This window comes from Labeo rohita, chromosome 3, assembly GCF_022985175.1.
Source record: "Labeo rohita strain BAU-BD-2019 chromosome 3, IGBB_LRoh.1.0, whole genome shotgun sequence".
NCBI classification, from domain to species: Eukaryota; Metazoa; Chordata; class Actinopteri; order Cypriniformes; family Cyprinidae; genus Labeo; species Labeo rohita.
In genome coordinates this window covers 1,542,872-1,569,907 of record NC_066871.1, presented here as the reverse complement: position 1 = coordinate 1,569,907, position 27,036 = coordinate 1,542,872, and the positions used below count along the sequence as shown (strand labels likewise).

Here is a 27,036-nt window from a genome sequence, read left to right as displayed (position 1 = left end):
GAATTCTGTCTCAAGTGGCTCTGAAATTCTTCTCTTTCTAGAAGGAGCATCTGTGTCAACAGGACATCTTTTTTTCCGCCCCAGTTGTCGTTTAACATAAAAGTGGCGTTACTCGATACTCGGATACATTGTGACATCCTGGTCGTATTTGTTTTACACCAAGCTTGCAAGTGTTCTTCTACATATCCAGTTTCCCCTGTGTACACGGCACAGTGTGTTCGTGTTTGGATAGGTTGCTCAAAAGTTTGCCTCGATGCATTACTGCCATTTGTGCAAGAGTAGATCGAAGGTGTTCAATTAGACCAATGCTAAGATTTACATAGCCTGAAAACACACAACGAAGCCATGCACGTGAACACACACACACACACACACCAACACACCCACACACCCTGCATATACGCTCGGATGTTTACACTGTCAAAGTGCCACAGTGACGTGTGACGGATACAGAGCATGTGCTTTACATACATAAATGCTGAAGCAGAGCGAGAGGCCACTTGTGCGTGATAAGGGCTGAACGTGGTGTGCTGATGGATGCGTGAGCGTGAAGAGGCTCATGGGATTGGTCAAATTGAAGGTTTAATGCAGGGCAGAATGTTTATGGAGCATTTGGTTAGTGTGTCTGAGGATTTTGGGAAAGAAGAGCGCACTTTTTCCCTTTGCACCTTTATGCTTTAGGGCTCACACTGCAAAAAATGAATTTTGTACATACATATTTTACTGAAACACAAGAAAAAAATACTATTCATTTACTTTAGATGCAAAATTACATAAGATATAAAATCGTTTTCTGGAAAAAAAAATGATCAATACTAAGTGACTTTATGCTTAAAACAAGAAAAAATATCCATTTTGCATATTTATGTACATAAGTAAAAAAATAAATAACATTTTATAAATGAAATTATTTGTTAATTGAGATTGCATTCAGAAACCAGGAAAAAATATAATATGTCTATACATTTTTATAAATAAAATATCTATTAATTTTATTTTTTATATAAAAATACATATAATACATATAATAATTTATATAATTATTTTTCAAGAACATATGCAAATGTATATAAATAAATATATTAATACATTAATACATAACTAAAATTAAAAATTAAAATAAAATTAATATATATATATATATATATTAGCACATATGCATAATATATAAATCAATTAATTAATACATAATTAAAATTAAATATACAAATAAAATGTATGTGTGTGTGTGTGTATATATATATATATATATATATATTTACAGCTTTATATATTTTATAAATAAAATATCTATAAATTTTATTTTTATATATAAAAATTATATACGCATAAATGTATAAATATAAAATATTATAAATATGGATTTATAAATATAACATACATATTTTTCAAGCACATATGTAAATATATATAAATAAACACATTAATACATAATTGAAAGTAAATAAAAATAAAATGAACATTTTCTTTCTATATATATATATATATATATATATATATATATATATATATATATAATATTTCTTTACAGTTTTATAAATTTTTAATAAATGAAATATCTATTCATTTTATATATAAATAGTAAATAACAGTATAATAAAACAACACAACATTGTAAACATAATATATATAAAAAAAAAAAATTAAAAAAAAATCACTGCAAACAAGATAAACCACATCTGCCAGCGGAAAATTAAAGAAGTTCGTTTGATGTCACCGGCTGATTTATCTATATTTTTTTTTCAGAAAATCTTCAGTCACTTCTTTTTGCATCGCAAGTAAGTGTATTTTTATGTAAGAATGTTCAGCTATTTGTACTGTAAAACGAAAATACTATGACAGAATGGCATTTTTTGTCGTTGTGTAAGTGTACTTTAGAATACCTGAGCGCTAGAAAGTGTTACAGGTGGCGACATGTTGATAGGCCCGATGTTCTCGCATGGATGGTAACCACAGTCCGTAGCTGGTGGCGCATCCATCTCATACGTCTCGGCTGTCTGTGGGGTCTCGCGAGCAAACAATGCGAGCTATTGTAACCCATGAGGCGACAGACAGATCTTGCATGGCATGTTTATCTTCACCTCAAGTATAAAACATTCATATGCGTGTATGTGTGTGTGTGTGGGTTCTGGAAAACAGCCGCAGGGCAACCAGACTCGAAAAATCACCAACGGAAAAGAGGAGTTACACAAGCAGGTTATCGGTGGGCAAACACCACAGTCGGCTGGAATGAGGAAAAATGCAGCCTTCCAGATGCTGTCAACAGTAACACATAAAGACATTCCTAGACAATTACATGTCGCGATGAGCTCTTGGCTTTCAACAGACCAGTCAGCGCTCATGTGATGCGCCAACGTCCTTTTGATGAGAATCTGGAGAATGACAGCTTGTGTGGTTTTCATATCTAAAATATGATATTTCTTGATATGTGCGCACAAAAGATGCTATATGTAGCGTTGCTGTCACATGATGTCACCCCTATGTGCAACTACCTGATAATGCAGATGATGGCTAATTATCACTCTGATAGAGGAGCTGTCAGTGTGACGAGAGATTCAGATGCTCATGCATGCACAGATACCACACATTCTTACTCACTGCACCAACAATAAGCATGTTTCCACGTGTAAACAGGCACATAAGACATTCACGACTAAGAATGTTAAGCGTTCACCTGATGGCGACTTTTGATGATGTCCGTCGCAAGCGACGTTACGGAGGATGAGGTCAAGGCTCTATTTGATTTATGTGTTTGCAAGCACACAAGTACATAAGCTGCAATTTGCTTAAGCAATCGCTATCAAAAAACAATGGATAAATAGGAAGCGCGTGCGATCATTTGTTTGTCAGAACAGGTAGAGTCACTTCAAATGAGTTGCAAGCGAGTCACGGAGGTACAGAGGAATTTAACACACAGCGGGTTACATAAGTTCATCCTCCGTTGGCTCTCTGTATTAAAGCCGTCGCAGCTGGGGACGTTAGCGAGAATAGCATCTCTACTTCCTCTCCAGTCCAGCAGGGACCACTTTGACACTTAAAGGAGAAGTCCACTTCCAAAACAAAGATTCACATATAATGTACTCACCCCCTTGTCATCCAAGATGTTCATGTCTTTCTTTCTTCAGTCGTAAAGAAATTATGTTTTTTTAAAGAAAACATTTCAGCATTTTTCTCCATATAATGGACTGATACGGTGCCCTGAGTTTGAACTTCCAAAATGCAGTTTAAATGCGGCTTCAAACGATCCCAAATGCGGTTGTAAACGATCCCAGCCAAGGAAGAAGGGTCTTATCTAGTGAAACGATCGGTTATTTTCATTAAAAAAATACAATTTAAATACTTTCCCTCCCTGAACTCTGTGTACTCTCGCTCAAGACAGTTAGGGTACGTCGAAAAACTCAGACCATATTTTCTCCCTCAACTTCAAAAATCATTTCAAAATCACCCAACATCGCTGCAGAAATACTGACCCAGTCTTTGCAAAGTGAACATGCAAAGATCAAACACCCTCAACAAAAAAGGTAAAACAGGAACAAAATCAAAGTCCAGGCAGAGTGAGACAAGACAAGTGTTTGGCATTAAAAAGTATATAAATTGTATTATTTTTATGAAAATAACCGATCGTTTTGCTAGATAAGACCCTTCTTTCCCGGCTGGGATCGTTTACAACCGCATTTGGGATCATTTGAAGCCTCATTTAAACTGCATTTTGGAAGTTCAAAATCAGGGCACCGTATCAGTCTATTATATGAAGAAAAATGCTGAAATGTTTTCCTTAAAAAACATAATTTCTTTATGACTGAAGAAAGAAACACATGAACATCTTGGATGACGAGGGGGTGAGTACATTATATGTGAATCTTTGTTTTGGAAGTGGACTTCTCCTTTAAAGGAACAGTTCAGTCAAAAATCACCGTTCTGTCATCATTTACTCACACTTGTGTTGTTTCATGACGTTCTTGCTTAAGTGAAACAAAAACAGAAGATATTTTGAAAATGTCTTGGAACCCAAATATCTTCTTTTATGTTTCTCAGGAAAAAGTCAGTCAGAATTGGGAACGCCATGAGAGTAAATGACAAAAAAATAATTTTTGGCTGAACTGTCCCTTTCATTCAGAGCATTCAAACTGTTTTAGTTAAATCGCACTGTAGAAATATATTACATCTAACTATATCAGTTTTGTTGCTTTGTTAATGATAACGTCGTCCAGTTTTCATGGCTGCCTCCTAGTCACACTGGCACTTCAAGAAGCTGTCAGGTCTTTAAGAAAGAAAAATGACATTACTGGCAAATGTTGCTAAGCCTAGCTACGTGCACTTCAAAGGCGGCCGCAGATCACCGGTGTTCTTGTGTAACCTGAGTAAACCTCAAAGGTCGTGTGTTTACCTGTCATTGAGTGATTTGTGACCTTTGCAGACCTGAGGAACAAACCTGAAGCTCACTCAAATGATCTAAAATCTGATTGCAAACCATGTGAGTTATCTAGTTAATCAGATTAATGGCAGTGTAGACGCTCCAAAATGAATTTTAACAATCTACATTGAGAAGAACATCTAGAATGCAAACTTGTGTGTCTCACAACAGGAAAACCATTTCAGCCAAAAAAGAAGAAAAAAAAAATGCTTTGGTAAATCACAATTATGACATTAAAATTCAGATTATGAGACACTAATTCATAATTATGAGATTAAATAACTGAGACTCTTAATTATGACTTTTTATCTCATCATTTTGACTTTTATAATTTCAACTCTTTATCTTATTATTATGACTTTATATCGTAATTTAAGCATTTTATGTCAATAACTTTTTGTCTCACAATTTCAGCTGAATTTATTATTATGAATTCTCATAATTGAGTTTGTCATATTTATGACTTTTTATCTCATAATTTCAACTGACGTTATAATTATGACTTTTTATCTCCAATCTCAGTTTTTGTCATGTTTTTATCTCATAATTATGGCTTTTTATCTCACAATTTCAACTGTTGTTATAATTTTGATTTATCTCATAATTGAGTTTGTCATAATTTAGACTAATCTCAATTTTTTAACTTTTTGTTATAATTATGACTTTTTAATCTCACAATCTATATTTTTTTGTCATAGTTTAATCTTATAATTGACTTTTTAATTTAACAATTTCAACTGATTTCATAATTACGACTATTTATCTCATAATTGATTTTGTCATAATTTAGACTTTTTATCTCAAATTTCAACTTTTTCATCTATTTCATAATTATGTTTTACCAAAGCATGAGTTTTCTATAATGAGGCACAAATGGTTTTCCATACATTCCACACACAGCAGTTTCTTAGAAAGCTAATCTTACTGCAGAATCTCTGCGCTCAATGGAGGTGCGCTGACAGCGCGGCTTTGAGATCACTGATCAGTCAGTGCTGATGGAGGACATCAGGGCCAGCATGCACCAAGACCCACACAAATGTCAAATAACAAGAGTGCATGCTTTCTAGAAGCCTGACATCTGGCCTCGGTGGCAAACGCAATGTTAATTCCTCAGAGCGAGTGCTTGTAAATCCATTTCCTTTTGGATTGCTCACTCTGAAGTGCACAACAGACATCTGCAGTCTGTCCATCCCTTCCTTTCCGGCCGCCCACACGGCTCGTCCCTGGAGAAGAACGCAGCGCTCCGGCTGCAGTCTGGCACGGGCCGAGGAGTCTGCGCAGGCACACGTCTGGAGCGTTGGGTTTCGGCGCAGCCCCGAGGGCGACAACAGGCTGTAAGCACCTGCCCGCGCTCCGGATCGTAACGCAAACCTGCGAGTACCTGCAGCCAAACATCTCTCTGATGTCTTCGCAGACAAAAGGATCTGATGGGATCCGGTTGCAGCCAAAACACAGGGTCCAGACATGCCTCCTGCGGCCTGCAGACGAGCAACTAATTGAACGGCGAACACTGTCGATTCTTTGTTTCGCAAATGAGTGTGTCAGGATGAGATTGTGGGCAAAGATGGTTATCAGCACCACCATGAAACAGCTGTGGGATCATTTTCAATGGTTCACTATGACTGAAGATGATCTAGATGTTAAGGGGTTATGCAACAATTTCAAACTCTTATGAAAATGTGGATGAATCCTTTATGCCTCGTCTAATTGTCCCTATCCATGTAATTATAGCTAGCCTGGATTTAAGAGGAATAATTAATACACTCAAACAAATGTATTTATTTATTTATTACATTTATATAACAATAATAATAATAACAATAATAATATAATAGTAATTTTAAATATTACAAAATTAATACATACATTTAATAAATATATTAAAATTTCAAATAAATTGATATTTTTATACATATATATATATATATATATATATATAATATAAAATGTAAAAAATATCAATTTATTTGAAATTTTAATATATTTATTAAATGTATGTATTAATTTTGTAATATTTAAAATTACTACTATATGTTACTATATCATACTTGTGACTAAATGTATATATAATATTACAATTATACTAAAATTTCAATATATTTATGTATTTATATATTTATATTACATATATATTTATATTTATTAAAATAGTTTAATATGTTTGTTATTAGATCATACTTTATTTGAATGTGACGAAATATAATTAGAATACATTTATAAAAATATTTAAAATTCTATTCATTATTATGTCTTACTGTATTTAAATATTTGTGACAAAATAATTTTGACTAATATATCACTAAATATAATCGCAATAAATGACAATTATATTAAATTAAAATTTAAATATATTTATTAAATCTATTAATATTTAATTCTGTAACATTTAACAGTTTAATATGTTTGTTATTAGATCATACTTTATTTGAATGTGACTAAATATAATTAGAATAAATTACAATTATATTAAATTAAATTTTAAATGTATTTATTAAACAGGAATATTGAATTTTGTAGAATTTGAAAGTACTGAAAATTAATAAATTAAATGTTTATTTAAAATTTAATAATATATTTATTAAATGTACCTATTTAATTTGGTAATACATGTTTTGTAAAATTTTATATAATATTAAACAATTTCAAATGTTACAAAATTAAATATCCATACAATTAATAAATATATTTAAATTTAAAATAATTGTAAACTATTTTGTATTATATTTATTATTAGATCATTATGTATTTTAATATATGCGACTAATAAATTAAAATTATTTAGCTATTTATTTAAAATATATTTATTAAAATGTAAGAATATTTAAATTTAGCTGTTAAAAAAATATTATATTAATTATTACACCTTACTGTATCCAAATTTTCATCACATAAGGACTTTGTTCTGTCACACCAAGAATGAATAAATTTTTTTCAGTTTTATAAAGCCGTATCGTAAAATGAATACAGCGAATGAGTCATATGCACTAGTTTTATGGTCACTGTATAATTTTCATTTTACGGGAAACGGTAAACACTTCAGAAAACATCTAGTTCCACAAAAAAAGTAAGCTGTATGGATTTGGATCAACATGAGGAAACTATTCCTTTAACTCTCATCACAATGCAGAAAAAGAGCCAAGTTTTTATTCAGTCTGCTCCATTCAGACAGGACTGTCTTTTATGTTTACCACAGACAGTAACGGCGGTGACACGCTCTTATCCAGGTCACGGCTGTAAATCCTGAACCCGAAGAAAGCTTCCTCTAACTAATGATAGCCACGGTTCACAAAAACAGGGACGAGAGCGCGGCAGAGCGCAGGCGTTTGTATGGACGTCTCTACTGGTGAAAACAAAACCATCATTCAGAGCGTTACCTTCAGCTTTGATGTGTGTTTTTTGTTGTGGTCGGATGAATAAATCAGATCGAGTGTTTAACCCAGTGAACTCGAACTGAAGTCTTCTTTGTGCTATTTAAAACACAATACACTCCACTCCACTCAATTACTACATACTCCTCAACAAAGGGCACAAAAATACACACAGCATCAGGTTTGGCAGGTAGAGTCGCATTACATAACACTGAAACTCTTTCCCGTAAATTGTAGCTGTTACACTGGCATGTTCAAACTGACAAGCTTCTGTATGGAGATGATCATTTCCTGCTGTCATGAATCAGTGTTTTATGGCAGTGCGCTGTCAGGTTGTGGGATGTACTGGTGCATTGTGGGTAATGGGGTCCAGCTGTGGTCAGGTGAGGTGGCTAACAGGACGTCTTTGTTTCAGCTAACAGAGACAGGGATGTGGGCGTTCAGGGTTAATGAATCAACCCTGAAGTTCAATGGCTTTTGAACTACAAAAATATCTTTAAAGTAGCTGATGTGCAAAACTTGCTCAATACTATAACACATAAAAGAAATGAGATGCTCTCAGGGTCCACAATTAATGTAACAACTGTGAAATGTCAAATGTCAATTAAACACATAACTTTCCAAAAATCATGTTTTTTCATTGTTCTTTCTAATTAATCTCAATCAAAATGCAGTTGGGTTATTTTGATTGAGTAAAAATAACCAAAAAAATAAATAAATAAATAAATAAATACAGCTAACTAACGCAATAAAACACAACAAAAATGCAAATAAACTTCATATATAACTAAAATATGTAACTAATATATATATAATAAAATAATTGATTAATAAAATAATTGATTAATAAAATAATTAATTTTAATAGAAATATAAAGAAACATATTTAATATAAGTTGTGTAATTACATTTTTTTTCAGGACTTCTTTAAAATAATGTATTGTCATTACCTTTTTTGCAGTTACTAATAATATACGTAATTTTATATATGCATTAAATTGCAATGTTATAACAAAATATATATTTTAACATTTATGGTTGACAAAATGATACCTAATTTAAGTTAAACTAATATATACAATAAGTTACACTAAGTTTAATTAAATATTTAATATATAAAATATTTTAACATTTATGGTTGACAAATTTGTGGGGGTTTTTTCGAGTATACTATATACATTTTATTACTTTAGCATAAATTGTGTAATTACTTCTTATTTTTTCATAATTTAAATTATTTAGATAATTAAATTATCATTTTAAAATGTATTAAGTGAACACAATTTCTAAAAATATTAAATAACATTTTTTAAAATTATAAAAAAAAAACTATATACACTATATAAAAATATATACACACACACACACACATGCAGAGACAAAAATATACAAAAATAACACATACACACATATATTACATTTTTTTTTTTTTTTTTTTTTTTAACAATGTATATAAAATCTGTTATAAAATACACACTCATTTAATAAAAAAAAATATATATATATAATTTTTGTTTTTTATTTTAGAATATCAAAATATATATATTATTAATAACTGCAAAGAGTTACTGACAAACTACATTTTGTTCCCTAAAGCCAATATTTACTCATACTTCTTGGCAAACTAGATTTTTGGACCCTGGCTGCTGTAACATTCAATACTTATTTAGTCAGGAGTGAATCTCCCTCCACAACTCCTGCTTAACTTCCTATTACACATGAAAACTCGGCCTCCCTTGTCCCGCTTCAGAGCACATGAGTCTGTTGTGCAGATAAGAGCTCTTGACGTTGGTCTGCTGGAGCTCGAATTGTTTTGGCTCACTTCACTCTCTTGACTCCTGGCATCGGCCACATCCACCTCCACAGCCCCTGCTGACGAGGCCATTTTTCGCAGCTGTTTTCACTGCTTTCACATTACGAAAAGAGCTGGAAAGACAATGAAACGCAAGGCTTTTTCTTTCCCAATTTAGTTGTGTTTCTGGTAAAAGCCTTGAGCAATAACCTCCTTATCACCAGCATTTATCAACACATTTCAATGGCAAATTCAGTTCTTTAAATGAAATAGGCCCATGTGGGGATATGCAAAGTACCAGCCGGTCAAACGACACATTTGATGGGTGTAGAGATATGTTCATAGTCAGACATTAGAAAGGATATGCATATTTCCAGCTAGTTGTAATTTTTATGACATAAAAACTATTATAGTATTCACAAAAACAAATATGCTGAATATATATAATAATTAATAGATAGATAGATAGATAGATAGATAGATAGATAGATAGACAGATAGATAGACAGATAGAGATATTAAATGTGGCAATATTTAATTTTGTGTTTAATTTAAATTTTTTAAATTATTTTAAATTATATTTATTATTAGGTCTTACAGTGACATAATATAATTTGAATAAATTAAATGTATATTTAAAATGTTATGTATTTATTAAAATGTACCAATTAAATTTGGCACAACTTTAAATGATAATATATTACATTATATTATATGGTATTATATTATATTATTGTATTATAATATATGTGACTAAAGAAAATGTTAACAAATTAAAACTATTTAAACTATTTATTTCAAAATTATGTATTAAATGTAAGAATATTTACGTTTATTATTATTTTTAAAAATTATAGTATATATATATATATATATATATATATATATATATGTGTGTGTGTGTGTGTGTGTACATATATGTTTACACATAAACACATAAATATACATATAACATTTATGTAACATTTTATATGTATTATATTAGATTTCATATATGTGACTAATATTGATAAATTAAAAGTATTTAAACTATTTAAACGTATTTATTAAAAAGTAAGAATACTTATAATTTTAATATTTATATACACACACACACACACACACACACAGAGCATATATAATTATATATATTATATAACATTTTATATATGTAGTGTATTATATTTATTAACATTTAAACTATTTATTTAAAATGTATTTATGTATATTAAAAATATGATATATACTGTATTTAAATATGTGACACTGATGACTGGAGTAAAGATGCTGAAAATTCTGCTTTGCATCACAGGAAAAAAAATACATCTTAATATATTCAAATAGAAACCAGTCCTTTTAAATCATAATAATATTTCACAATATTACTGTTTTTACTGTATTTTTGATTAAATAAATGCAGCCTTGGTAAGCAGAAAAGGCTTCTTTCAACAGCAATTTAAAAATACAATTATTCCAAACGTTCAAACCTTCTCCGAAAGTAAGAGATGCGATCAAATTCACATCCTAAAAATGTAAAAAAGTAAGTGGACTGGAGGGGTAGAGGAAGAAGACACAAAGCGTGATCTACAGCTGACAGTTGGCCGCAATGACCAGCCGCTCTGTCTGTCTCCGGCATGGAGGCACTTGACTTAAAGCCACACAGCAGGAGAGTCACTCACAGCACATCTGAGAGCTTTACATTAAGCCCAGAGAGCTGTTCTCTCATCTGCTGCTTGATAAGACGCAGCCGCTGGAGGGATGGAGGAGATGTAGTATCTGTGTGTGCTGCATTGGGGTTTTATCAGAGATCTGACTCGACTCCCGCAGCATGCGTCTGCCGACTGACTAGATTGCTCCTTCTGATGCTTTGGGTTGATGAGTGCTAGGATAAACACCGGCCAAAATCACAAAAAGACATTTAGACAACAGCTTTATCTTCATACCTGGCCTGCGTCCAGGCTCATCTTTCTGTCGGATGCTTTGTTTCACTTAGATAGTCACAAGCTATAATCTACAGCACTTAAAAGTTTGGAAAGGAAGGACTGAGGTTGTTGATTATCTTCGTTCACCTATATCGGGTCCAGCGGGTCTCTCTTCACATGCCAGATGATGCTGTGAAATACTACGCCTCAGTTTCAAGCCTTTGTGCTCTTGAGAGACGGAAGTGGACTTTGCCCTCTTACTGCAAATCCTTCACTGAAAGCCTCTTTCTTTCCTTAGTCTTCCCCTGTTTTTCTTTCTTGTATCTTGTATCAACTTTCCCTTCATGTTTGAAAACACCACCCTGATGTTCAGCTGACTTATCCGTGTCTTTCCCTGGTTTACGCCTTATTTTCATCACTTACACACTCAGTCTTTCATCTTTCGATAGTCGTCTCTCCAGTACCAATATCTTAAGAGCTTTTAGTAAGAAGTTTGGATTCTTAACAGTATTTTGGTTCTTGAAAAATTGACATAGCACTTAAAATATAAATAAAAACAGTTTTAAAAAACACAACAGCAGTTATAAATATACAATTATATGAATTGTATTATAATAACTATTATCTATTATAATAAATATTATATATTATAACATATAAAGAAAATTATTTTATATAATAATAATAATAATAATAATAATAATGTTTTAAGGTTACATTATAATAGATTATTATAAATAAATTATTATTATTATTATTATTAATAAATTGCATTATATTAATGATATTGTAATTAAAATTACTATTATAAATTAAAATGTAAATAATATTTAAAAATAATGATGACGATGATGATAAGTGAGCAATTACATTTTATTAATTATAATATATAATACTTATTATAATTAGAATAAAATATTAATAATATTTCTAATAATAATAATAATAATAATAATAAAATGACTAATTAAGAATAATAATAGTAAAAATAATAATAAATTAATATTTATTTAATTATATAAGAATAACAAAATAAAAAAATGTGTACAATTACATTTTAGAAATTATATTATAATATAAAATATTTATTATAATTAGAATAAAATATGAATAATATTTCAAACAATAATAATGAAAAAATACAATTACATTTTGCTAATTAAGAATATTAAAAAAAATAATAAAATTGTTTTATAAATTAAGAAATAAAAATATTTTTAAAAGATAATGTACAATTATGTTTTATTAATTATATTATATAATATTTATTATAATTAGAATAAAATATGAATAAATATTTTAAATAATAATAATAATCATATTAAATAATAATACAATTACATTTTATTAATTATATAAGAAGAAGATAGCATTTTTTTCTAAACAACAACAACAGAGATTAAATCAGATTATTATTATTATTATTATTTATTTATTTATTATTATTTTAAAATCATATTATTATAGGTTAATTATTATAAACGAATAATAAAGTATTTTAATAATAATAATAATAATAATAATAATAAATTATATAATAAATAATAATAATAAATAATATGTATTATACTAAATTATTTTATTTTAAAATGATGATGGTGATGATAACAAATATACAATTATATGTTATGAATTGAATAAAGAATATGCAATTATATATTTTATTAATTACTTTATACATAATATTTATTATAATAAAAATAATAAATAATATTTATTTCAATAAATTAAAATGCAAATCATATTTTCAAATGAATTAATTTATTATATATACATATATATATATATATATATACATATATATATATATATATATATATACATATATACATATATATATATATATATATATATATATATATATATATATATATATATATATATATATATATATATATATATATATATATATATATATATATATACACACACACACACACACACACACACACACACATATATACACATATATATATATATATATATATATATAAAATCTGCTTCAATTTTATTTGGTCTACCTCGGACTTCGCACAAATTCAATTGGGGACATTCCCACGGTACACTGAGATCCAAACACCATGGGACAGGGGCGACCTCCGACCCCCTCATGATTAACTGCCCATAAAGCACTGCGCTCCACCTGTTATCGGGTTATCTGGAAGGTCTGCGTGTTTTTTTCCCATCACTGCCTCCAGTAAAACAACTAATCAGCTCTCACGGACTGTAAAGCGCCATGCATCGCTGAATGGAGAGCTTTTGGTGAAGGAAACGGTGCATGTGTTACTCTTTCACTCACCCCTGTTGTAAGATCTTGTCGATTCCAACAAGATAGATCACAGCTACAGAACAATAGCTATACGGTGCCAAAAACACATCAGTGCCCGAACATAACAAATGTTTCATGCCCTTCTGAACCTTATGTGATCTTCTTTCCAAGTACTGACATTTCAGACACATTTTTTCGCTTTTGTGTCAAGAAAAAGTTTCATTAAATAGGAAAAAAGGCAGACGGAGCAAACAGCGCACACGTAATAAGCCGAGGATTAGTTTCAGAGAAATATGCGTGTGCTTGGCTGCACGCCTGAGCTTTTTTTCTCCCTGCTTTATTTGCACTGAGCGTCAACTAAAGCCAGTGTCAAAAGGCAGACGCTTGCATCACAGCCAGCGAGTCAATGGGACGGAGCAGCAGGAATGTCTAAACCTGCTCCACTGCTTTTTAGACAGAGAGGGAAAAAAATGACCAAAGGCAAGCAGATCATCTCTCTCTCGGGATGACTGTCCCTGGCTGAACTTAAAGTGTGTGTTGATGACGGTGGTGATGTAAGGATTACAGTTTCCTCAACACATACAAACTAGTATTGTGAGGTTTGAGGAAGTGAGTCATGTTGTATTGTGTTGGTATCATTTGCAGTCAAAACAAAGAAAATGTACACATATTTCACATGTAAACATATTTCATAGTATCACTGTATATTTCATGAATAAATATTTTAAATATTATTTATTAATTTATTTATTATTGACATACTAATATTATTTATTATATATTATTTTATTAATATTTTTAATTTCTTTTTGTTTGAATATTTTGTTTTCATTTTAATTTTGGATAAGTTTGAATAATTGTGTTGTGTTTTTGCTCTTTATTATAGTTTTATTTATTTATTTATTTAGTTATATTTATTTATTATTATTTTTTATTATGTCCATATATTTGTTTCATTAATTTTTATTTCAGTTTTAGTTTAAGTACATTAAGTTAAACTAAATAAAAATAAGAAATACAAGCTGACATAAATTAAGTTTAAGGTCTTTCACACTTATCAAATATTTTTAATAAATAATAAAATATATTTTAACAACAACAAACAACAAACAACAACAACAATAATAATTAATAAATTACATTAATTATATTATAATAATTAAAATGATTTATTATAATAAATTAAAATGCAAATAATATTTTAAAATAATTATGCTAATAATAAATGTACAATTAAATTGTATTAATTTTATTATTATATATGCTATATTATAATCAGAATAAAATATAAATAAATATTTCAAATTATAATAATAAAATATAATACAATTTACATTTAACTAATTAAGAATATTAATAATACATATTAATTGTTTTTTCTCTTTATATTAGTTTTAGTTGTTTTTTGTTTAATTATGTCCATATATTTGTTTCATTAATTTTTATTTAAGTTTTAGTTTAAGTTATTTTAGAACATTAAGTTAAACTAAATAAAAATAAGAAATACACCTAGCTGACATAAATTATGTTTATTTTATTTTTGTTATGGTTTTAGCTTTAGTTGACTATAATGACCCTGTAACTATTTAGAATTGCTTTAAAAATAAATAAATAAATAAATTAATTAATTAATTCATAAGTTTGTAATATAATAATAATGATACAACACATTTTATAAAAATATTAAAAACTATTAAAATGACAAAAAACACTAGCAAAGTACTAAAACTTACAATTAAAATGAAAACTGAAACATAAAAGCTAATTCAAAATATTACTAAATATGATAAAGCAAAATGAAAATAAGAAACTTAATTTTAAGATTTTTTATACTTTATTTTATTTAAAATGCTTTTCTAGTAACAAATATGTTTTTTTGTTTTTTTGGTATGGTTTTGGTATGGACCCCTGGGGGTCATTACAGTCACTACAAATGGTCACTGTCACTCATGTCATATCTAAGAGCCCATTTTCAATGAAAATGCATGATTTCCAGTAACTTTTAGCAAGAATGCACCTCAAAATATAATTAAAAATAGCCACATATTATTAAAAAGAGCTTTAGAACCTTGCGTCGACCTCACAAGACGACTAGCAACTTCCTATCATCCAACACTGAATAAAAATTGCCCAAAAAAAGGTTAATTTGATTCAGAGATATTTCCTATTGTAAATAACTGCAGAACAACACGGGGATCAGCAGCAGGGCAACAAGAGTGATGCTTCAATAATGCAGCAGGAGGGAACATAAAGATCCTACTATCTCTCTGTAGCATCCAATAAAACTGAGTGAGGGAATTTCACCTCAGCGTGAACTTCTAATATAAAACCCCCCACACTGTCCCGGAGAGAAACAGAAGAAGGGAAATGGTGAGGGAGAACGAAACGTCTCCACCCCTCCTTTCAAGGCCAGATACGGCAGCGACTGATCTCACAGCAGATGATAAACCACTTCCCAAGCTTCATAGCTCTTTATCTTTCTTGCTCTCGCTCTCCTCCCCAACTCTCACGTTCCTCCCTAAAGGTGTCTGAGCTCATCTGATGAGCTCTGTGTCTGGTGTTCAAGGTCAAATCTTCGAGACGGACTTGGCGTGCACCAGTGCATCTCTGGATCTTGACATTAAATGGATGAATAAAAAAAAAAAAAAAAAAAAAAATCTGAATGTTTGTGGAAAGTGTACAAATCACTCCCCCAAAAAGACTCAAGACCACAATATGCATCAGCAATTCAGTATGTGTGTTGTAAACAATGGCGAATCTAAATGTCCAGCAAACAGCTGCAATTAAAGATGCACCAATTAAAATATTATACTATTTTGTTTAAAATAAATTCAAAATTAAACACTGAAAACTACAGTCAATTGTAGTGTTGGGTCCGAGTCCTAGTTTTTAATGAACTGAACGTGGATTCGTCTATACTCTGAAAAATATGTGCGTACAAAATGCCAGAGTTTGAGTCTAAGTCCAAGTTCATGAAAAATTGCAATCTGAGTCAGAGTCCAAGCCCCGAGTCCATGTATCCCAATGCGAATCAATTGCTTTAAATGCTACATGTTAATTTAGGCATCATAACATTATGAAAAATGGAGTATAATTTCAAAATCTGCTAAGGATTACATCAAATAGCATTAATAGCATTAATGATAAAATGCATTTTTTTTTTTATAAACAAAGAAAAAAGTAAGGTCAACATCACCTTTAAGTCCAGTGTAAGGTTCCAGCAGGACGGTACGTCACTACCATTACCTGTTGTTTGAGTACAACCATGTCAAAAGTCCTCGCCTTTGATCACGCTTTGAAAGCACTTGGTCTAAAGCAAACCCTTTTACACTGCCACATAAAAAGGCTGACCTCATAGACTCTGGAAAGTAGAGAAACAAACACCATGCCACTGCAGTATGCCTCGAATTTGCTAAGAGGAAGTAAGAAACTTTGTGTAGGTTCAGGATACAATATGAAGTTGAGTTGTGCAAATATTTACTTGGTTTTCTTGTTTCATTGCAGGCTTGAAGGGGTGAATGTAGGCAGCAATATGAAGCTCTTCCTCCCTCTACTGCTGCACCTCCTGTTCTATCAACACTTGTGTTCTTCAGTATTGGCCGTCACCTGTCCGAAGGATTGCACCTGCCAAGTCCAAGACTCCATATTCTGCTTTAGCCGGAAAAACACTAAAATGCCCAGCGAAGTACCGGCGACGACTAAGAATCTCTATGTGTTCAAGAACGGCATTGAGTCCCTTTCCCAAGAGGACTTCCTTGATTTGGAAAGCCTGGAGATGCTGGATCTAAGCCAGAACAAGTTGACCGAACTGCCAGATCGTGTGTTTGAACCCCTGTCCTCTCTCCACAATCTGGACCTGTCGGCGAACCAGATCGTCCACATATCCAAGGACAGCTTTGCTGGACTCGAACATCTGGAGAGGCTGTATCTCTACAGCAACCTCATAGAGAGCATCCATCCTGCTGCTTTTGATGGCCTACAGCAGCTGTTGGAGCTCAAGCTACAAGGGAATAAACTGACAATAATGCCTGTCCTGAAAATGCCCCATCTGCTTCTGCTCGACTTGCGATTCAACAGCATCCCATCACCAGGGCCGAATGACCTCCAGACACCCAAGTTGGAGTCACTGAAACTGGGTGGGCTGGGACTTACCAGCCTAAACGAGGAGCTCCTGGGAAGCTTCAAGAATCTCCATGAGCTCGACATCTCCAATAACCAGCTAACAACCTTTCCAGGGGTATTGCGGGATGCAAGGGGCTTGGTCACTTTGAGCTTGGCTGGAAATCCCATGGGACCGGTGAAATGGGAGGACTTTGAGAAACTCTCCGAGCTTCAGGAGCTGGATATCAGCAATCTAAGCTTGCAAGGGTTGCCGGAGACCTTGACCCAGCTCTTTCCTCACCTAGAAAGACTGACCGTTGCAGAGAACCCTTTCAACTGTCTTTGCAATTTGGCTTGGTTTCCTAGTTGGCTGCGAACCAAGCAAATTCAGTTGGGTAGGACGGAAGAGACACGCTGCCACTTTCCTCCCTTTAATTCCGGGAAGGTGCTGGAGCGACTCTCACACAGAGAATTCGGATGTCCGATTACCACAACTGTTACGACTCGGACTGTAAAGACCACTGCGGCACCGCCAGCTCCGGTCACCAGTTTGCCAAGTACCACTCGTGCAGTCCTCCCTGCCAAACCAAGTGATAACCCCTCTACGGAAACCGACAATGAGCCTCCACCTCCGACCCCAAGTACTAGTATCGATCCAGACCTAGAATCACCCTTCTGCCCGCCCAATATTTGCCTAAATGGAGGAACATGTTGGCTGGACAACAAAGGACGTTTAGAGTGCATTTGTCTACCTGGAACTTCAGGGAGATACTGCGAGAAAGAGGAAGACCTACCACCTCATGAGGACCCTACAGAGGACTCTACAGTCCTAGAACCTGAAATAACAGCAACACTAGTAACAAGCTCCTCAATACTCCTAGACCTTCACCGGTACATCGATATGCGCCCCTACATCCGTGCCGTCAAGATAACTTACAAGAACCTCTCTGGACCAGATAAACGTGCCAAGCACCTCAACGTGCCAGCAACTTACCCGGAATACACCTTGCGTGGACTACAGCAAAACTCTACGTATTCTGTATGCGCCAGTCCCATGGGTGAATCTGGGGATATGGAGACAGTATGCATAGAGACCCAGACGATCAGCCAGCAGCCAAGTCCCACTGGAGCACGACTAGAGGACCCGAAGCTTACTACAATGCTCATCCCCGCAGTCGCCATCCTTCTTCTGCTAGTCCTGGTGGCCGTGGCTGTTGGGGTAGCTTGCTACATGCACAAAAAGAAATCAAAGGGACACCTGGACTTAGAATGTGATCCATCGCAGCTGGAGCTGGAGGGTCTGGACAATGGGGCACTACCCCAAAAGCAAGAGATTATCTCCTGTCCGTCAACAACACAAAACGGTGGCTTGGACTACGAGGAGCCTCTCATGCAGGATCACTGTACTGCGAACAACAACATGAACAGTTTGAAACCTTCGTATTTCTGATAATTGCAAAAGGCTTGTGACTTACTCGCATGCTAAAGCATGAACGATACAGCCTTACAAGGCACCACCATGGACAGTGAGACCAGCCACCAGGTTCTTTGTGAAAAGAGGGTGGCACTTGGTGCAATCCTGTAAGGGCATTTTTGTCAAAATGACATCTGCCTAAGTGCCTTTTATCGTGTGAAAAATCTGACTCTACAGATTTTGGTGCATTTTAAAAAGGCTGCCAAATTGTAAAAAGGACATACGGCTGACTGAAAAAATGTAGGTGAAATTTAGATGTGTAGCACCTGTGTGCAACTCCTTAGGAGCTGCACTAACTGTGAACCGTAAGCCCTACGTGTGAGTGGGTAATTGAAGATATGGACTTAAGTGACAGTGCTGACTTTGTCCATGCTTTGTCTAATTGTTTCTTTGTTTTATATTTGTACCTTTTTTGTAAATGTTTTTGTACAAATATGTGACTGTTACCAGGCGGCTGCTCTTCCCCCATATCTCGTGACTCACAGACAAATCACCAGATTAAAAACTTTGAAGATTAAAATTTACTTGCACCAGCGAGTGAATCAAAGGCTTTAGTTTGGAAATGTCAGACAGTCTAAGCAGTTGAAAGTCTATCCAGACTTGAAACTAAATCCCTCCTCTATTTTTTAGCCCCTATCCCCCTTTGCCCTCAGAAAAAGAGGCTAAACTAAGGTTGAACAGGAAGATGGCTGATTCAAAACCAGATTAATATACATAACACAAATCAGGCTCAGAATATATCATTGGAAGCTACTGGTGGGATCTTTTAAATTATTTATTTATATACCAAAAAAGGGGGTTGTTTCCTAGACCTGTCTGCTAAATTAGCCTTTGCACTATTTATGTTACCTGGCAGAAATTTCTAGTCACTTGCAGTCAACACCATTTTGCCTTAAGTTCAAAAACACAAATGCATATAGCTTAATGTATTGGAGGTCTAAAAACACACCTCAACTCTGAGCTATCCAGAGTTTACCATTTATGTGCAAGATATAAAGAAAGAGCATGAAAGAATCTAAAAATGATCCAGACGAAGTTTACCAATCTTAAAGTTTACCACAACATGCCAAACTGAGAAGAGACAGTGGGAAGCTGTGCTGATTTACCTCTGTGAGGAAACGTGTTACTATTTTAGCACTTGTTCTACACACCTGTCAAATGATGTTTCCAAAAAATAAAATGAAAACGTAAAATGAAATTGTGTTTAGTGTATATGAAACCTTCTGCTTAAAAGAAGGAGGATTTGTAATTGAACATATTTTGTTGTTGTTGGAATATCCAAACTGGAAACAAAAAAAAAAAAAAAAAAAAAAAAAAAAAAAAAAAAAAACAGCAGTATGAAGTATTGAAAATATTTGTGAATATTTTTGATCAGATCTGCCTCTAATTTTCCCTGTTTCATTTGGGAAGCTTTTTTTTTTATACTTTTTTTCTTTTGTCTATAAGGAGATGTGTGTATATGTATGATATGTATTTTCAAAAAGCTGTAAACAAAATAAAAAATGAATTAAGCTACAGTTTTTTTTTGGTCTGGTCTGATTAACAATGCATGTCTCTGTTATGGAAGCCTGTTTCCGCCACAGAATAAAAAATTTAAAAAGGTTATTGTGACTTTATATCTCACAATTCTCTTTTTTAGAACCATGATATACAAACTCGCAATTAGACTTTTTTTCCCCAAAATTGCGTGATACAGTATAAACTAATTGCAAGAAATAAAGTCAGAATTGTGACTTTTTTCTCAGAATTGCATGATATAAACTCATAATTCAGTTTTGACATTTTCAAAATTGACATTGACATTCACAACTGAGGTTTTCTTGCAATTCTGACTTTTTTTTTTCTCTAAATTGCACGATATAAACTCACAACTGAGTTCTGACATTTCTTTTCTCACAATTCTGAGTTTTTCACGCAATTCTGACTTTTTCCCCTCACAACTGCGAATTTATTTAGGGCTGGGCAATAAATCAATAACGTTTATTATCGTGCAATATAAATTTCTTCAATAAACGATAACAAGAGTTTGATACAATATTTGATACAAACCATATTACATTTTACCATGGTACTGAGGTGCTATTTGTGGTTTTAACTGTTGTTATCATGATATAGTGTATGATACCATGGAAGAGCAATGGTTAATAATAATAATAATAATAATAAAAAAAAACCCTCAAAAAGTCAGAATAAATAAATTTCACCATATACAAATGAGGTTTCTAAATTTTTACAGATATTACTGATTTTGATAATGAACATAAATCTACATCTGCATCCTAACTCAAGCTACTATCAAATGTGTATTTTTAAGAGACAAAAAAAAAGTTTTTATTATTATTAATATCAGGCAACATAAAGCTTTAACATAAACAAAGTTTCTTGATTTTAAAAAATATTACTCTATAAAACATGCAGAACTAAGAAATTAATTTTTTTCTATTAAGACATTGATTTTGCTAACGAAAAATGACTGGAAAAAGTGTAAGGAAGTAAAAAAACATGAAGTGTGTGTCATGTTCTGACCATAAAGAATAGTTTGAAGCCACAGTTAAGCTGCATAAAGAGCCTTAAGTTTTTCCCTTAAGTATGAAACTTAAGGCATGATTTCCCCTTACCTAAGGGGATGATTTAAGGGTGTTGCATATAATCCCTTAAACACTTCCCTTACTAAAAGGGAAACCGTTAAGTGTTTTACGACAGCGATTCAAGGTTTGCCGTTAAAAAAATCTATTGTTGCTATGGACACGTTATTTTGTAATGCAGATAGTGGTGTAAGTTTTCACAGAAAACAGTATAACACGGATAAGGAGAACAAAATATAAACCAAATATAAACGAGAAGGACCAAGCGAGACGGAAACTCAAACTGATAATTGACTCAAAACGAAAAATTCTGAAAAATCATTTTATTGAGTTTCCGAGGCGATGTGAACATTATGAAGCGTATGTTTCATTCATACTCGAAGCCGGAGGGCGCTCTTGCGCTGAAAGTCCAATCCGGACTCATAGAAGTGTTATGATGGAATACAAACACAATAAACACACGATTGCGACAATATACGGTTTATGTGTGTTTTTTAAGTTATCTCCAGGTAATACGTAGGAAAATACAGGAATAAAATATCGAATATGAATTTGTTCTCGTGTGTGACGGACTCTTGTTTGAGGTATTATGTGTGAATGTAATTTAATCAATGGTTATGTGTGAATAAATGCCTAAATTAATCTGTTTAACATATAAAGAGTACGATCGTGGATTGAATCAGCGCGCTGTTTAACACTTAAGGTGACATTTTCCATACCTTATGTTATACTTAGGGAAATGACAGCTAAGGGGCTTTATGTAACACTTAAAGGGGTTTAAGGGATACTTAATAGAAATTCTAAGGGTCTATGACGTTTCAACTAAAGAAACCCTTAAGTGACATTTAAGGGATATTTTATGCAACGCCCTTAAGTGTAAGGGAAACATAAGGGCGATCTTAAGGGAAAATTACACTTAAGGTGCTTTATGCAACCGGGCACTGGTTTTTAGAACTTTCACATTGTAGCAGAAATCTGCCTTTAAACTTGAAAGAAATACATTTTTTACATTTATTGTGATAATTATTGATATTGACTGATGTGGGGAAAAAAAAAAAAGTGATAATTTTTTTGGCCATATTGCCCAGCCCTACTTGCAATTCTTTTTTCTCAGAATTATGTGATATAAACTCATAACTGTGAGAAAGTCAGAATTGTGACTTTTTCTCAGAATTGCACGATATAAACTCCAGTTGAGTTTTGACAATTTCAAAATTGACACTGACATTCACAATTAACATTTCCTTGCAATACAATTGACATTTCTCTTGCAATTCTGACTTTTTTCCTGCAATTGCGAAATAAAGTCAGAATTGCAAGTTCATAACTCACAATTCTGACTTTATAACTCGCAATTGAGAGTTTATATCACAAAATTCTGTTTTCCTGCAATTCAGATTTTTTTTTTCTGACAGTTGCGAGGTTATATCTTGCAATTCTGACAATTTTTCTTGCAATTCTGACTTTTTTTCCCCTCACAATTGCAAAATAGTCAGAACTTTTTTCTCAGAATTGCATGTTATAAACTCACAATTAAGTTGACATTTTCAAAATTGACACTGAAAGGCACAATTGACACAACTGAGTTTATATCTTGTGATTCTGACTTTTTTCCTCAGAATTGCGTGAAATAAACAGACTTGTGAGAAATAAAGTCAGAATTACAACTTTTTTTCTCAGAATTGTGTGATATAAACTCACAACTGAGTTTTGACATTTTCAAAATCAACACTGACATTCAAAATTAACAGTTTCTTGCAATTGCAAGTTTATATGTTGCAATTCTGACTTTTTTTTCCTCACAATTGCAAAAAAGTCAGAACTGCAACTTCTTGTCTCAGAATTGCATGTTATAAACTCACAATTAAGAGGACATTTTCAAAACTGACACTGACATGTACAATCGTCATTTTCTTGTATTTGCGAGTTTGTATCTCACAATTCTGACTTTTTTTCTTGCAATTCTGACTTTTTTTCCCCACAATTGCAAAAAAAGTCAGAACTGCGACTTTTTCTCAGAATTGCATGATATAAACTCACAATTAAGTTTTGACATTTTCAAAATTGACTTTCACAATTGACATTTTCTTGCAATTGCAAGTTTATATCTCGCAATTCTGACTTTTTTCTTTGCAATTCTGACATTTTTGTCACAATTACGAGATATGTACTACCAATTGGGAGTTATAAAGTCCAGTTTTGAGTTAAATGTGTTTTTGGTAACAAGATTTAACAGACAAAAAATAAGTGTTTTTTTTTTCTCTTTTTCTCCAGAGGAGTTTGCACAGAGCGAGCGCTAGCATCCTCAACACCATCTGCGAGCGCGCCACCCCAAAGCAAACTTTTATGAGGAATTTTAGAGTTTGAGTGCCAGGGAAAGGTAATAGATTTTCCTTTATGGAGAAAGCTTGAGGTAAACAGGAATTTTTATTGAAAACAAACGATCGGCGAATCTAATAAGTGCCGTTTGGCCTCCATCTACGTCAGTGGACTAGAACTAATGAGCGTTGTTTTTTAATACGCACATCCTTTGGACTGACCACCCACCTGTTTTTACAGGTACATTTGGACGGGTTTGCCTCAAATGCTCACACCGCCTCCAAAGTCATGCATCCAGCTGCAATCTGTTGTATATTAAAGCCGTTTAACAACACAAACACATAAAACAGACCACCGCTGTCCAGCACTAATAGCATTTCCATTTGTAATGAGGGTAATCATGTCAAACAATTAAAAACAACAGAAACTCTCACACGGCCTCACCTCAAAACTCAAGCTGAGAGAACAACAGCCAAGGCATCAGATGGAGGCAGATTTGGCTAGAAAGCGTAAAAGCGCACGTCAGTCACAGGCGTGTGTGTGTGTGCGTGTGCGGACGGCGGTGGGCTGCTGAACGTGTGTGTGCGTCTGCTTTCCAGCTTTTCAATAAAAGGCCTTCTTTATTCAGTGATTTTAAGAGAGCTGGTCCTCTGGCCGCGCTCCAAAGCCAGACTCAAACCGAGCGGCTCAAAGAGCCTATTGTAGACACCCGAGCTGACTTTTTCAAATTATCTTCCAAAAATTCCACAGAAAATTACTGCTGAGTAAATATTGTTCTGCTCCTGCTTTTTTTTGTGTAGATTTCGTTTCCAAACTCAGTTCGAGAGTGATGACGCCAGGCCTTAACACAGGGTCGTGTGTCTTATGAAAATAGGTTCCCCCTCACATTTTTTTGTCCTGGGTTATGCCTCGTTCTTGCTATTAATGCTCTACTGTTACACAGAACCTACAGGTAAAAACATGAGTATGAAATTCAGTCAGGTAGACGGCATATTTAATGACAAAGAGGCTGTGAGGGATAGATTTACAGTCTAGGGACGCACTGATATTGAAATTTCAGGCTGATAGCAATTATTTTTTGTCCAGTGACCACACAAATACTGTATTACTTTGGAGGAAATTTAAAAAAGAACTAAAAACTAAAATGAAAAGCTTGTATGCTACTAAAGACATAAGACATTATAATGTGCAACAGGACAGATAACTTTTAAAATTTGCTTTCAAAAAGACTGAATTATGAAAAATAAGTCTAGTAAATGAAAGCGCTAACCAGCTGAACAAACTGTAAAACAGGCAGAAAAATTAAATATTTAATCAGTTAATGATACAAAAAGTCAGATATCAACAAAAGCAAAATAATTTCCATATATTGTGCATACTTATTGCTAAATAATTAGCACCAGGGAGTTTTATTTTTGTATTATTTTATATATTTTTATAGTTTTTATTACCATTTTGGATTAGTCATTTTGTAATGTACTGTTTTTTTATTATTATTTCTATTTTTTTATTTTAGCTTTACTTTATTAATTTTAGTACTTAAAATATTTAGCTTTATTTTACTTCAGCTTAAGTTGTATTAATTGTAGTACTTCAAATTAAACTTATTTTATTTCAGTTATTGCCATTAGTTTTATGTTTTGCAATATTTTTTATGTAGCTTTATTTTACTTGTTTTATTTGTATTCATTTTAGTACTTCAAATTAAACTTATTTCAGTTATTGCCATTAGTTTTAGTTTTTTTTGTAATATTTCTATTTAGCTTTATTTATATAGTTATATTTATTCATTCATTTATGGTAATATTTCCATTTAGTTTTATTTTATTTCCGCTTTAATTGTGTTAATTTGAGTACTTCAAATTAAACTTACTTCGGTTATTGCCATTAGTTTTAGTTTTTTTTTTTTGGTCATATTTCTATTTATTTTATTTCAGCTTTATTTGTATTCATTTTAGAGCTTCAAATTAAACATATTTTATTTCAGTTATTGCTATTAGTATGTATGTATGTATGTATTTATTTATTGGTAAAATTTCCATTTATTTTATTTCCGCTTTAATTGTATTAATTTTAGTACTTCAAATTAAACATATTTTATTTCAGTTATTACCATTAGTTTTATGGGGGTTTTGTTTGTAATAATTTTATTTAGCTTTACTTTATTTCTGCTTTATTTGTATTAATTGTAGTACTTCTATTTAAACCTATTTTAGTTATTGCCATTAGTTTTAGGGTTTTTTATTTATATATTTTTATACTTCTTATTACAATTTTAAATTAGTAATTTTATAATGTACTGTAATTTCTTTGTTTTATTTTTTTCAATATTTCTATTTTGCTTTTTTATTTCACCTTTACTTTTATTAACTGTATTACTTTAAATTCAGTTTTTTTTTTATAATTCAGCTATTGCCATTATTTTTAGTTTTTTGTTGTTGTTGTAATATTTCTATTTAGCTTCATTTTATTTCAGTTATTGCCATTCTTTTTATGTGTTTTTTAAAATATATATTTCTTTTTAGCTTTACTGTTATTTTCGCTTTAGTTATTTCAGTTAGTTGCCAAGGAAATTTTTCATCTAACATTTTCATTTTATTCTAGCTTTTCAATTTCAAAGAAAAATTACTTTCATTATTAAACAAAAATAAATAAAAGAGAATCAAGAAAATAGCTTTAAAAAAAAGGTCATATTCACTTCTAAAAGGCTTGGAGTTTGGCCTCAAAGAAAGAGAAAGCAACATGCTATACCTACTCTGTCCATTGTAACCTAATGCTATTGTTTAATGTGTGCGATACAGTAGCAGTAAAAC

General features: G+C 32.3%; 2 protein-coding genes across 5 annotated transcripts in view; one reads left to right on the top strand and one right to left on the bottom strand.

Annotated features, from left to right (window-relative positions):
* Positions 1-20,827, top strand: part of vasnb (vasorin b) — a 34,417-nt gene extending 13,590 nt beyond the window's left edge. For 2 of the 3 annotated variants that reach the window (XM_051100949.1, XM_051100943.1), the window contains one exon: positions 17,249-20,827. In XM_051100949.1, coding sequence (XP_050956906.1) covers positions 17,277-19,295 — 2,019 coding nt within the window. In that variant the 5' untranslated portion in view covers positions 17,249-17,276 and the 3' untranslated portion in view covers positions 19,296-20,827. Of the gene's footprint in view, positions 1-1,746; positions 1,779-17,248 lie in introns of all 3 variants that reach the window. The other variant, XM_051100956.1, reaches the window with a different exon arrangement.
* Positions 1-27,036, bottom strand: part of coro7 (coronin 7) — a 199,173-nt gene that overhangs the window by 65,490 nt on the left and 106,647 nt on the right. The window lies entirely within an intron of this gene.